Genomic DNA, 13,298 nt, shown 5'->3' on the forward strand with positions numbered 1-13,298 from the left:
GAACAAAATCCACCTACAGTAACTATACTATACATGGTAAGATTGAAAATTTACACATGAGATTTACGTATGGTAAGACTTGAATGTATAGTTAAATACATAAGTCTTAGCCTTTCCCAACAAAGCTTCGATAGTATTGGCCCTTATCGTTTATATATTATAGTCACAACTACGTTGTCTATCTTATTTGTATCCCTTGAAATCACCTTAAATTATTATATTATACAATATGAAGGTAAAAGTATTACGGATGACTTTATATTAAGAATTGAATTACATTTTATTTTTTATTTAAAATTGAGTAAATTAGTACATGTATATTAGATCAAAAGTAAACTAGTCGTTCTATTAAAATTTTTATCTATTTTTATTATGAAAACATGTCTTATGTGCACGTCATGTGTAACTAGTTGGTTATGAATGAAATTTTAACTAAAAAGACTAGTTGTTGTTTAATTTAATGCATAATAATTAATTTATTTATTTTAATAAAGAGAATAAGATTCAATCTGAATCCTTATTATAATACACGAGTTACCATAGTACTCTTACCAAAAATAATATTACTCTTACCACTAAGTCACCATGTTTTTTTTTTTTTAATTTTAATATGACAATTAATAACCTTAGTTAATGATTTTTCTCGAAGGCTAAATTGGGAAAACTACAACAAACCCTGCCCAATACAAAAGCCCAAGAACATTACTCTCTCGCACACGTTTTTATATTTTTTTCTCACGCCATCCTACACAAAGTCGGCTCTGAAGCAGATCGCGATCTGAAATTTAATTTTCGAAGGTTAAATAATTTCTTTTATCCCTTTCATTGTTCTTTTAATTTTATGTAAATATGTTGAGATTTTACGGTTTTTTTTTTAAATTTGCAATAACCATGAATGATATATTGCAGCTAGAAATTTTATTCGAATTGTAGCTAATTTCCTCAAAATGCTGTGCCAATTTCAGATTTTAGGGTTCTTTTAGTGTTTCCTTTTATTTTTTTGTTAATTTTTTTATCCTTATTGGTTTGAGTTAATTAGCTGCTGGTCGACTTTGGCGGTGCTAGCAGCTCTACCCCATTGGCTTGATTTCTTTTTAGCTACCAGATTTATCAGTTAGTAATTAGGGTTTTTTAGTTTTTTTCTCCAATAATTGGCGAGCTGAATCTATTTTATTAAATTTAAAACGAGACATTTTCGAAATTTTTTGTGTAATTGGTTTTTGCTCTTTTGATAATTTCATTTAAAATTAATTGTCGTAGAAGGAAGTGTAGATTATGCCAGAGTTGCTGACTTTACCAGTAACTGATTAGAATTTGTTTAAGGTAGAAGATCGCCATGGCTGCTTCAGAAGAGAATAGTGCATTGTTTCCGATTTTCATTTTAACAATAATGGCACTGCCTTTGGTGCCGTATACAATACTGAAGTTGTGCCGAGCAGCATCCAAGAAAACAAAGGTAATTCATTGCCAGTGTGCAGAATGCTCTCGCTCGGGGAAGTACCGCAAATCCATATTTAAGCGGGTAAGCTCTTCTGTTGCCACTTCAATTCATTATTCAAAATGTAACTTATGGGGAGTTTCAACTTTTTGTTGGCATTATGGTACATCCTCATATTTGGAATTAATTGGTCTTGTTCTAGCAGATCTCGAACTTCTCAACTTGTAGTAACTTGACTCTGGTGCTACTCTGGGTCATCATGATATTCTTGGTTTATTACATCAAGAGCATTAGCCAAGAGGTAAATGCAATTAGTACATTATGCGTCATATGTAAGATTCTTTGGCTCTTATCTTGTTGTTAAAGTTCCTTTGGTTGTCTTATGCTTCTGTAATCATTGAGTTTAAATCTCTGTTATGAGCGCACTTACTGAACTACACTGTTTTCTTTATTCAGATTCAAGTTTTCGAGCCTTTCAGTATACTTGGGTTGCAGCCTGGAGCTACAGATTCTGAAATAAAGAAAGCATATAGGAGACTTTCTGTTCAATACCATCCAGATAAAAATCCAGATCCAGGTTGAAGGTGTTTTAGTTGTGTAGTTATATGAATTGCAATAGACTAGCCAGAAGACAAGGCATTTGAATGATAACATTTATTCATTAATAATTTAATCATATCAAATTTTCAGAGGCTCACAAGTATTTCGTGGAGTACATAGCCAAGGCTTATCAGGCTCTCACAGATCCTATATCCCGTGAAAATTTTGAGAAATATGGACATCCAGATGGAAGACAAGTAATTTATCTTTTAGAATAAGCAGCTATGTATTTTAATTCTAATTATTAAGATAACTAATCCTCTTTAAGAGTTAAGACAATGCCATATCTTTTTGGTGCAGGGTTTTCAAATGGGCATTGCTCTTCCCCAGTTCTTGCTGGACATTGATGGAGCATCTGGGGGCATTCTCTTACTGTGGATTGTTGGTGTTTGTATTCTCTTGCCGTTGGTGATTGCTGTCATATATCTCTCTAGGTCATCAAAGTATACCGGAAACTATGTCATGCATCAAACTCTATCAACTTACTATTATTTCATGAAACCTTCTTTGGCCCCAAGGTACTTTGTCGCAATTAAAAATATTTATGATCACTAATTGCAAACTCTAGTGAATCAATTAGTACAGATGGGGTGGTTACCAAAAAAATGCAGTTAGTGTTAACCATGTCAGCAAGATTTTTTTTGAAGAGTGGGGGGCTATAGTTAGGAAATAGTGATATCCCTTCCTGTTTCTTAATTTTTTTAGTTACATAAGCACTTCATTGAAGCTTTCATTATATTCATCTTGAACCTTTTGTTTATGAAGTTATTGGTATATTCAGGGATCTTAAAAAATATGTATCTGACACCATTACTGAGGCTGCTGAATTCCTCCTTGATTTAATGTTAATTTGAAGTCTGATACCTATAGTTTTTAACCTTTTCTGATGTCTAGTTGAATTCCATTTTTAATCCACTCACTGTATGGATTTGTGGAGTTGTTTGTGTAATTCTTTACAAAATGATTTGATAAATTATGGTACCTGGTTTACAGCAAAGTCATGGAAGTCTTCATTAAGGCTGCTGAATATATGGAAATACCAGTTCGTAGGACTGATGATGAACCTCTCCAGAAACTGTTTATGTCAGTTAGGAGTGAGTTGAATCTGGACCTTAAGAACATTAAGCAAGAGCAAGCTAAATTTTGGAAACAGCATCCTGCTATAGTGAAGGTAATTATCTGCTGAATATCGGTATTGAGAAAATCAAATGTAATTATTCTGATTCCTGACTAAGCTACCTATGGTTTCTTTTGTGCCATTTTCTATCTAGACTGAGCTGTTGATTCAGGCACAATTAACCCGTGAATCAGCTGCCTTATCTCCAGCTCTACTTGGTGATTTCAAGCGCATGCTAGAACTTGCACCTCGACTCCTGGAAGAATTACAGAAGGTCAGATCTAAGCCTTCCTATCATTTCTGTCTGAGTAGACTTCCAGGACTGATTATTATACAGTATCATGTCTTGTGAACATGTTCTAGACCTTCTATACTCTATGTACTTTCTGCAAAACCCAGTTCTCAAATGAAAAGATAAAAGAAGCAGTTTATGCTTCTTCTTGTTACTATGTAGACACAACCATCTCCATGGGTGGATGCTGTGAAAATCTTTAATACGAACGTGTAAGATTGTATTTAGCTAATAGAAACTACTGTCTGTTTAGTTAAGTAATTTTCAAGTACACAAGAAATTAATCAAATTGAATAAAGTCATGTGTGGCTATGTGCATGATGACAGTGTTATTTGAAAGGTCAAAACTTGCACTGTCTAGGGATTTTGGATATTTATGACCTTAAGAAAATTCACTGAAATAGAGAGTCAGATGGGCAGATCGATTCTGGCGCGAAGGATCAAATTATAGACAAATGTATAAGCAGCTCTATGAAAAACCACTGCAAACAATTAGTATTACAAGTAATCTAATTTGAGTATGAGTTCGTCTGGAAGATAAAAATAGGCATTCTTACTCATGGTACTATGTTGTCATGCTTTGGCCTTCTAGCTTGTATTTTGTATGCTTATGACTTTTTCTTTGTTCAGATTGGTCTCAGATATATGTATCTTTCATGTGCGATTTCTCTGCCAGTAATTATGTATCCTCTATTGCAGATGGCACTTATACCTCGTACTGCCCAAGGTCATGGATGGCTGAGACCTGCTGTAGGAGTTGTGGAGCTTTCTCAATGTATCATTCAGGTGCTTATCTTGGGAAATTTTGCTACTGCTTATCATTTTTAGGTCATGCATTAGCCTGTTATTAATTTTCATCTATTAAAATTCTGAGCGCAATATTATAGCTTAAACTATTTTTGAAATAATTAAAGTTGGTCTAAGTATGTCCTCCCCTTTTTGCTTTGAGCAAACATTTCCATTGTCATATTCAAATCTCTTAATTTTCTCAATGTAAGCTCAATTGCAGTGTACCTTCTAAGGTTTTTATTTTTTAATGTACTAGCTCGGAAAAATTAATTTATGAGATAAGCTGCAATTGCCTTATATTTTAGTCCATATTAATGCTTGGAGTTATTTATGTTGATTGATGCAACACAGGCTGTTCCACTCAGTGCAAGAAAGGCAACTGGAGGATCTAGTGAAGGCATTGCATCTTTCTTGCAGCTGCCACATTTTAGTGAGGCTGTTGTAAAAAAGATAGCTCGCAAGGTAAGTCTGAAACTTTTAGCAGGAATGCTACCTCTTAACATTTCACCTTCTAGGTCTAGCTGTCAATTGTCAAAGGAGCTAGATCTCAACGAGCTTTCGTGCAGTCTTTTTCTCTATGGTTGAGATATTGTAAATAGATGTTGGACTTGGACTTGGGCAATGTACCCAAAATTTTGATATCAGTTGTGCTCTAGTCTAGGTTTGCCATATGCCATTTTTTTTTGCTAAGCTTTGCCATATATTTCTAGTTTTGCATAAGTTGGATTTACTTAGAGAGAGGTTTGATCTTGTTTTGTATTAGTTGGATTAAGTAGAGTAACCGATCTTCGTGGCTCTTAGAAAGTAGGTTTTAACCCTTGCAAAATGATAAATACATACGAAGATACTACTCATTTTGGGAGCTTCGACTGAATCTTTCCGTAATTAGACATAAATGGGGTATCTGTACGAACAAAATAGAGAGAACTGCTTGAAGGTTTTCTTTCTCTTAGGCCCCTTCCCCGATTTATTTGCATATTTCTTTTTTGTTATTTCCTTTGATCTCATGATTAGGAGTTATTTATTCTCTGTTACAGAAGGTAAGAACATTTCAAGACCTTCGAGACATGATTATGGAGGATCGTGCTCAACTTCTAACTCAAGCAGCTGGATTTTCTCCCGCTGAAGTACAAGATGTTGAGATGGTATTGGAAATGATGCCTTCCTTAACGGTTGAAGTCACATGTGAGACCGAGGGTGAAGAGGGTATACAAGAGGGTGATGTTGTGACAGTTCAAGCTTGGATAACCCTTGAGCGTGGCAATGGCTTGATCGGTGCTCTTCCCCATGCCCCCTATTTCCCATTCCACAAGGAAGAAAATTTCTGGTTCTTGCTTGCAGATTCTGTCTCAAACAATGTATGGTTTTCCCAAAAGGTGAGCTTCATGGACGAAGCTACAGCAATAACTGCCGCTTCCAAAACAATTCAGGAGACAATGGAGGTTTCTGGAGCAAGTGCCAAGGAGACTAGCGAAGCTGTCAAAAGAACCATAGAGAAGGTTCGAGGTGGTTCCAGATTGGTGATGGGCAGATTCCCCGCCCCAACTGAAGGAAACTACAACTTGACTTCTTACTGCTTATGCGACTCCTGGATAGGTTGCGATAAAAAGACAAACTTGAAGGTTAAAATCCTGAAAAGAACAAGAGCCGGCACGCGGGGTGGTCTCGTATCGGAAGAAGGACCTATTGTGGAGGATGGAATCGAAGAAGAAGAGGAGAACGAAGAGGACTATGACGATTATGAGAGTGAATACAGCGAAGAGGAGGAAGAGGAGAAGGATACGAAAAAGAAGGGCCCTGCTGCTAATGGTGCAGTGCATAATAAAGGCTCAAGCTCTGAAGGTTCAGGCTCAGATGAGGAATGAAAAATAAATTCCAAATTTCATTTAGAAGAATAAAACCCTACTTTTTTTTCTCTTTTTCAGAATATCTTTTTAACTTTTTTTTTAAATAGTGATTAAATTAAGGAGGATAAGTTTCAGAGATTCAAAGTAACTATGATACTACAGGGATTAGACACTAGTGTACTATTTTTTAAAAAAATTAGTTGGATGTATCGGATTTGTGTTATTTTTGAGTTTAAAATTTAAGTTTTTCAGATTAGGTGATTATTGATTTCAAGCATTTTTGGGATTGCAATAGCTTCAAGCTTTAGATAATACAGATTGCTTATCATATCATTTTGAATTTGGAAATGTTTAGATTTAGGTCAATTTGGTTTGGAATTGAAATTATTTATTGGAATTAGACTGAATTAGTTGATTACATCCGTTGGATCAAAAACCGATAAAATTGGTTCAACTTAAAACTCATTAAACCGAAATTTGATCAATTAAACTGAAAATGAGGGATGTCATCGGTTCAACCGACCTTTATAACAATGATTCGAGGCAATCCAACAAATGCAAATGGCAGATACGAATTAACCCTAAAGCATAAAAGCTGAATTATTTTCATTCATAGCCATCTTAAAACAAAAACAGGTTCCATACCTATCATAACACACAACAACAAAAATCAAACCAAGAGTCCAAAAAAGAAAAACCATGTCTTCAACATTTATTCTTCTTCATACAAGTTTCATACACCAATTGAGCAGCCAACAAATCCACAACACCCGAACCAACAGATTTAAACACAGTAATCTCGTCACAATCCTTCCTCCCAACTTTCTTCCCTTCAATCAACTCCACTAAATTACCCCCAACATCTCCTTTCCCGATCACTCCTCTTTCAAAAGCACCTACCAATTCCCCAGCTTCCACAAGCGCCGCTTCATTATCAACATAAACTCTCCCTCTTTTAATCGCTTCATCATCACATTCTTTCATGGTTTCCCTAAACGAGCCCACTAAATCCAAATGAGCTCCATGTTTCAACCCCTCACCTTTAACAAGCGGCGTTTCAGAATTCGTAGCACAACTAATAATATCACCTAATGGAACGATTTCATCTAACGATTCATTGGTTTCGAAACTAACCCCTTTGAATTCGTTGCTTTTTTGTAGAGTTCCGGCTAAATCGATGGCTTTTTTGATCGTTCTGTTCCAAATTATCACTTTTTGTAAACTGGGGTTTGATGATAAATGGGCTTTGATCAAATGAGGTGCTAAAGCACCTGCACCGATCATGATGAGGATTTTGCTGTTTTTTTTGGCTAATATTTTGGAAGCTAAGCCTGAAACGGAAGCTGTTCTGTGAAGGGTTAAAAGGGTTCCGTCCATTGAAGCTAGAGGTTGGCCGGTGGTGGAGGAGAAGAGGACGTAATTAGCGTGGATGCCGGGTAAGTTGATGGTGGAGTTTTGAGGGAAATGGGTGACAAGCTTAACACCTATATAAGGAAGAGATGGCGCTGAAGACCAGGAAGGCATGAGGAGGAGAGAGGAGGAAGGTGAAAGAGAGTAGTGTTGGCGGATTGGGGTGTTGATGGCGGAGGAGACGGTGGGGAGAGAAGAATGGAAGTGTTGGATTAAGGTGCTGTGGGAAAGGATTGAGTGAAGAGAATCGGAGGAAATAAAGATTGGGTTAGGATTCGATGCCATTAGTGAAAGCTTTGGTGAAGGATGGAAATTGGGGGAAGAGAGGAAGACCAGATAGTGGTTGAAACTTGGGAAAATCCCACCTTGAGAATAGACGACCAAGACTTGTCGATTTAAAAGGGAAAATGATGTTGAGACGTGTCAGGTGTATAAGGCTGGTGGAACCCAGAATTCAATTCGGTTCAGAATCGCGGGTTGGCCGGTTTGGTTCTAATTCACCAAATTTAGATTGTCAGTGTGCGAATTGAGTATATTTTTTAGCCTTTTTCTCGAGTTATTTCATTTTAGGTGATTTTGGGCTGTTTGATTAAATTATATTCAAATTAAGATTAACTAATCTACTTAATATATCTTTATAAAAATATATATATATACACTACCTTAAAAACAAAATCTACCCTACAATTATTTTTTTACTTTCAAAATAAATAATTTCACTTAAATAATGGGCATCAACTTATCTAGTTCATAAATATCTCACTTCCAACATAATTTTACAAATGTCAAAGGGAAAAGAAAACTCTTCTTAGTCTTACGACTCTACCTCTTATGGATGGTGTTATAACTATCTAAATATGTATGTACAACTACAATTTACAATCAATTTGGTAAAATTCGAGCTATTTTATATTATATTTATTCGTATTCGATGTGATAGACATGAATATTTTATCAACTATTTATTTTTAATTCTTGAATTAACCAGAGTGCGTAAGTTCAACCTGTGTTGCAGTCCTTTCCGCTGCCATCCACCACTCATCATCTTCATCATTCATATTCTCCTGATGGTAAAGTGATTTTAGGAAAAATTAGTAAATAACATTGCTTCATTATAATAAGGTAAGATCAGCAACATAATCATCATAAAGAAGAGTTGAAAGTTTAGTTTGTATCAAGTAAGCTAACCGTGTCATCGAGCATTAATCTTTCCGGCTTACTTTCGATATGGTCTGCAACTTTTATAGCTTCAAGCCACCATGAATCTTTTGTACAGTAGTCTAAATCACCTTCGTTACTGTAAAGCAAAACTCTACCTTCGTCGTTGTTGACGTATCGGTATTCAAGATTGTTACTTGTAAACGACCCGTCGTCACTTGAATCAAAGAAAAATGAAGAATCAGGAACGCAATCTGTCGGGATTGGACGTAGGGGAGATCGGTAACCTGCGATCATCGGAAACATTGCAAATTGGCAGTCATGCATAGAGGGGAAACTAATGACAACGAGTAGTTTCTCACACCTTTGCAATCGGGATCGTAACACTTCTGGTAATAAGCTGCCCTTCTCATATCAACAACATACATAACTGAAGCAATACAACAAAGATGAACTTTGTCACATACACAAATATATCAACTGCAGCATACTTTGGTACTTAACTTTTTAATACTCTACGGGTTTGACGGTACCGAGAACATAAAAGATAAATATGATAACGTATGGCATTGATGAACCTAATAATTATAACTAATATTGACAATTTGGTTCTCATCTTGCAGATTAAAATAAAAGAAGTATACCATGATTGCTCTTATGCTCTCTACCAATTCGTTCACAGTATCGATTTCTCAACATGCTGTAGATGACTAATCCGTATTCAGAGAACCAATACCAGCAGCGTATTTTCCCTATAATCACAGCAAATTTAACCGGGGTAATCAGTATTTGATTAGTGAAGGAAAAAAGATAACAAATTTTTTTTGTTAAGCGTTGTGAAATCATGGATTAGATTATCCCCCCAGATTACTGAAGCATGCTTGATTCATTTGCTCTTTAAGTTAAAAGTACATAATACAACCTGGTACATTGCCGGTGGAGGCAATCGATACTATAAATTCATCCAAATAAGGGAAGGGTGACTTTCCCGTTTGGTATGTTGTAGAAACATCACTAATGCCAGTGTTTTCTGGAGCTCTGCAATATCTTCCAAAATTACTAGTTACCTGCATAACAGAAGAATTCGGATGGTGAACAGAAAATGTCTCAATACAATAGTAAAATTCTCTTCTATTCAGTAAGAAAGAGGACATAAAAGCTTCTGTATAGTCAAGATGTGAGGGTAAACGCTGATTGCTTTGAAGTTTGGCTTTTCTTTTTAAACCAAAAATATTGGAAGTTGCAAGTAAATTAATGTAAAACGTATACTAAGACAGAAAAATAAACGACAATGTAGTACAATGATGAAACCCAAGGCAAAGGTCAAATTACCTCTGTCTCAAACTGCAGAGTCTTCACACAATCTAGTTCCATTTTGCAGACCAAAAGCTTCTCACAATCATCATCCATTTTGCAAATCAAGGATGTCATGAACATGTCCTCCTCACCCTGTTTTTCAACGAAATATGTTTATTCAAAATTAATATTAGAAGGCAGCTCTATCTCTTAAACTATAGCAGTTAGCTTCTGATAAGGAAATGAATATTTGGGTTTGCAATTCTTCATGGCGTGTCATCCTACAGCACCAGTGTTCATTCAACATTTCCATGGCTGTAAAATTCTGAACAATGCATATTTTTGCAGCGAACATTAGTTGTTGTTTCTTTTTTGTTGTTCTTTAAGGATAAGCAAGGAGAAAAATGGGAATGAGATCACCTTAGTAAACAAAAGCAAGCCCTGGTAAGCCAATGGGACATGCCATCATTAGGAAAATAAGATACAGATTAAGATATTGAGAAAACAAAATATTAATAGTAACTTTTACTTTAAAAACTTTCATACAATTATGATTTATGCCCATTCTACTGGCATGCAAGGATAAATCATGCACTACAGACATATATAAATGGTCACAGAGAAATTTTTTAGAAAGTTTTAATAAATTTGCAAGTACTGTATCTGGAGCATCTTTTCCAACATGCATGAATACACACACAAAAAGCAGCAGAATTCCTTGTCAAGAATTAAAGTCACTGCAATATAAGTTTTAAGATTCAAGCGAGTAAATTAGCATACCATGTCCTTACATTTGAAACGCCCAGTAGGTAAGAGGAAGGAATTCTTTCCTGCCTTAGATGATAGAGCCAGGCGAAAGCAACGATTTCTAGAATAGACAGCAGTGTCCACAAAAAGTTGGTCAGGTGAATCAGAGGTTGAATCTTTTTTTACATATAACTTTTCAAATCTTTCATCCCTTTCCTTTGCACTTGCTATGCGTGAGCATATCTGAAAAATGTCAACAACTAGTGATAATGGTTAGCATTTTGATGCATAAGAGTAAAAAGGAAAGAAAATTAACTATAGCAGGTTTCCCCTGATGGTGGCAACAAAACAATGCTATATATAACATTAATTAACACAGCTAATTTTTAAGTAAGGCATACCTCTGCAACAAATGCACCCACATGTGAGTTGTCCTTAAAAGCAGTCTTTGGCATCCGCATGATCAAATGGCGAGAAAACTTCTCTGCATTTGAGTATTTAACAAACCCCGGTATAAAAGCAAATCATTTGTCTTGAAAAATAAATGATTTGATGCACATTTCTATGATGTTCGCTGTTATTATCCGAAGTACAAAGATATCACAAATTCTAAGGGGCACAAATCATAGACACCCCAGAACGGTACCTTCAGTAGAGGAATCAAGCTCCACCACCCAATCCTGATTTCCATTGATAGAGTATTTTTCAAGTAAGGCCTCTAGAATGACAGAAATCAAGAGATCAACCATTTCATTTCCATCCCTTCCCAAATTGTCTCTCTTATTGAACTCCAAATCAAAGTACAAGTGGCACGGGAAACCCTAGAAACAATGCAGCCACAATCAATAAAATAATGTCAATGAAAAAAAAGACGAGTCAAACATCTCCTCGTGGTAGTTTCAGGTTTTACTACTCAAGCACAGACAAACTGTATGAATGGAAATTTGCTAGAATGGAAAACCGAAATCATATAATATTACACATGTTCATTCAATTACGGACAGACGTGTAGAGATTTCTACCTCCTGAATCACTTCATAGTGATGGCGAAGTTTTGATTCCATTATTTTGTACCTGAAATGACAGGATAACAAAGCAACAAACGAAGAGTTTAAAAGGATAATTCTCATGAAGTAATCAAATCTGAACAGGCAAGAAAAAATAGTAAAGACCTCTTCCAGAACTCCTCATATGTAGAAGCAAGATATCTTCTTTGTCCACTATAGTGATCTTGATAACTAAAAACATGTGCATTTGCATGTACTTTAGCAAACTTTACTGCTTCATCCTGTCTTGGAAATGTAGCCCATACTTGTGTTCTAAGGAATGAATAACAAGAGCCAAGTCAATAAATAAAGAATAATAAGAAAAGAGACAACGAATGCTTTCTAGTCAAAATAGTTGATGTAACATGAATCCTAGAAGTGCTGAAATGGAGTCAAACAACTACCTTAAATTCGATTTTTCTTGTTCACTGAGATCAATGTGAATTTCACGTAACAAGCGCAGCAAACTCAATGGTTTTTTTGGAAGAACGCCATGTGGAGACCCATAAAATATAACTGGCGAGAACTGTTTCCCACGGCTAAATCTTCCTGGCTGAACTGCTGTTGAAACGCACTAAAGGAAACATGAAGTTAAGTCAATTTCTACATTAATATAGCAAAGAAAAACCGATTTGGCAACAAACAAGTCTAAGTTAAAGAGACTACCTTTCAGGACTCTGTTTGTCCCAAATACACAAATCTTGCATAACCAGTAAACTATAAGTTTAAACAAAACAAAGCCAATTCAACTTAGAATACCTTCTCGACAGAGAGTTGTGCACTGGTTGCAGTTGCCTTTCTTTGTTCAGATAGGGAAGGCGAACAAGGTGACGCGGAGACCTTTCTGGTTGAATTTCCTTGATTCATCTTGCTTCTACACCCTTTCCTTTCCCTTACAGCAGATTCTAGTTAAAAATAAATCAAGACACTTTATTATTCCCTCTTCTTTAATTTGTACGAACACATTAAAATCACGTAAATTTGCAGTGGACTAAAATCGGTACCAACTCATACACTAATTCGATAACCAATGACGATGAAGATTGCAATATATTGCCCTAACTTGAAACTTTTTTACAAATAAAATTTGAAATTCAATGAAAATACAACGAATCTCTCATAAACGATTTGATAAACTATCACGCTTCATGAAAATCAACGTCGACTATCGGATTTCAAATTTTGCAGTGTAATTCACTTAACAAATATACAAAAAATTGGGGGAAAACACACACACAATATTAAGGAAAAAGGGAGAGGAACTTACGAGGAGGAGAGATGCCACACTTGAAACATTCGAACAATCGATCAACGTCGTCCATTGTGCTCGCATTTCTCTTCTTTCCCATTTCTCTTTCTGTTTGTTTTCCTGTACTTTTTTCCCTCCACTGCTACTAACTCAGCGGGAATTTAATTTTTCAATCTCGCTGCTATTTTTAGTGGAAATCCCTAACGTTCTTTTTATTTTATAGGTTTTTATGAATTTTTTATTGTTTTCCTTCATAAATTTATACCAAATGTTAAGTACATTTAAACTAATGATGAATGTATCACTTAA

At 35.6% G+C, this 13,298-nt stretch overlaps 3 protein-coding genes across 7 annotated transcripts; 1 reads left to right on the top strand and 2 right to left on the bottom strand.

Moving 5' to 3' along the window:
* Positions 1–650: 650 nt before the first annotated feature.
* On the top strand, positions 651–6,334 carry LOC108479230 (dnaJ protein ERDJ2A-like). 5 transcript variants are annotated; one of them, XM_017781699.2, is made up of 11 exons: positions 651–798; positions 1,331–1,522; positions 1,644–1,739; positions 1,895–2,015; positions 2,129–2,235; positions 2,339–2,556; positions 3,032–3,209; positions 3,310–3,429; positions 4,147–4,233; positions 4,588–4,698; positions 5,274–6,334. In XM_017781699.2, exons 2-11 carry the CDS (start codon positions 1,337–1,339, stop codon positions 6,099–6,101), a joined length of 2,052 nt encoding a protein of 683 aa, XP_017637188.1. In that variant the 5' UTR covers positions 651–798; positions 1,331–1,336; the 3' UTR covers positions 6,102–6,334. The 5 variants fall into 5 exon arrangements, with proteins under 5 accessions (XP_017637188.1, XP_017637187.1, XP_017637186.1 ...); XM_017781698.2 differs by having other exon boundaries at positions 660–798; positions 1,312–1,522; XM_017781697.2 differs by having other exon boundaries at positions 660–798; positions 1,328–1,522.
* Positions 6,335–6,658: 324 nt separating this feature from the next.
* Positions 6,659–7,894, bottom strand: LOC108479232 (protein SAR DEFICIENT 4). Its single transcript, XM_017781700.2, has one exon. The coding sequence runs from the start codon at positions 7,776–7,778 to the stop codon at positions 6,789–6,791; it is 990 nt and encodes a 329-aa protein (XP_017637189.1). The 5' UTR covers positions 7,779–7,894; the 3' UTR covers positions 6,659–6,788.
* A 286-nt stretch (positions 7,895–8,180) lies between these two features.
* Positions 8,181–13,298, bottom strand: LOC108478525 (uncharacterized). Its single transcript, XM_017780987.2, has 14 exons — positions 13,008–13,298; positions 12,500–12,645; positions 12,145–12,314; positions 11,867–12,013; positions 11,717–11,768; positions 11,341–11,515; positions 11,096–11,178; positions 10,728–10,937; positions 9,984–10,100; positions 9,574–9,718; positions 9,296–9,403; positions 9,016–9,081; positions 8,682–8,938; positions 8,181–8,557 (listed from the first exon to the last, which is right to left on the bottom strand). The coding sequence occupies exons 1-14, from the start codon at positions 13,087–13,089 to the stop codon at positions 8,474–8,476; spliced, it is 1,842 nt and encodes a 613-aa protein (XP_017636476.1). The 5' UTR covers positions 13,090–13,298; the 3' UTR covers positions 8,181–8,473.

This window comes from Gossypium arboreum, chromosome 12, assembly GCF_025698485.1.
Source record: "Gossypium arboreum isolate Shixiya-1 chromosome 12, ASM2569848v2, whole genome shotgun sequence".
Taxonomy (NCBI): domain Eukaryota; kingdom Viridiplantae; phylum Streptophyta; class Magnoliopsida; order Malvales; family Malvaceae; genus Gossypium; species Gossypium arboreum.

Excerpts from the sequence above, each read along its gene's own strand:
- LOC108479232 (XM_017781700.2), bottom strand. The coding sequence starts at position 7,778 with ATGGCATCGAATCCTAACCCAATCTTTATTTCCTCCGATTCTCTTCAC.
- LOC108479230 (XM_017781699.2), top strand. The coding sequence starts at position 1,337 with ATGGCTGCTTCAGAAGAGAATAGTGCATTGTTTCCGATTTTCATTTTA. Across the intron at positions 2,016-2,128 it reads AGATAAAAATCCAGATCCAG|AGGCTCACAAGTATTTCGTG; the intron begins GTTGAAGGTGTT and ends TCAAATTTTCAG. Across the intron at positions 2,557-3,031 it reads AAACCTTCTTTGGCCCCAAG|CAAAGTCATGGAAGTCTTCA; the intron begins GTACTTTGTCGC and ends CCTGGTTTACAG.
- LOC108478525 (XM_017780987.2), bottom strand. The coding sequence starts at position 13,089 with ATGGGAAAGAAGAGAAATGCGAGCACAATGGACGACGTTGATCGATTG. Across the intron at positions 9,719-9,983 it reads CTCTGCAGTTTGAGACAGAG|GTAACTAGTAATTTTGGAAG; the intron begins GTAATTTGACCT and ends TCTGTTATGCAG. Across the intron at positions 9,082-9,295 it reads AGAGCATAAGAGCAATCATG|TTATGTATGTTGTTGATATG; the intron begins GTATACTTCTTT and ends GTATTGCTTCAG.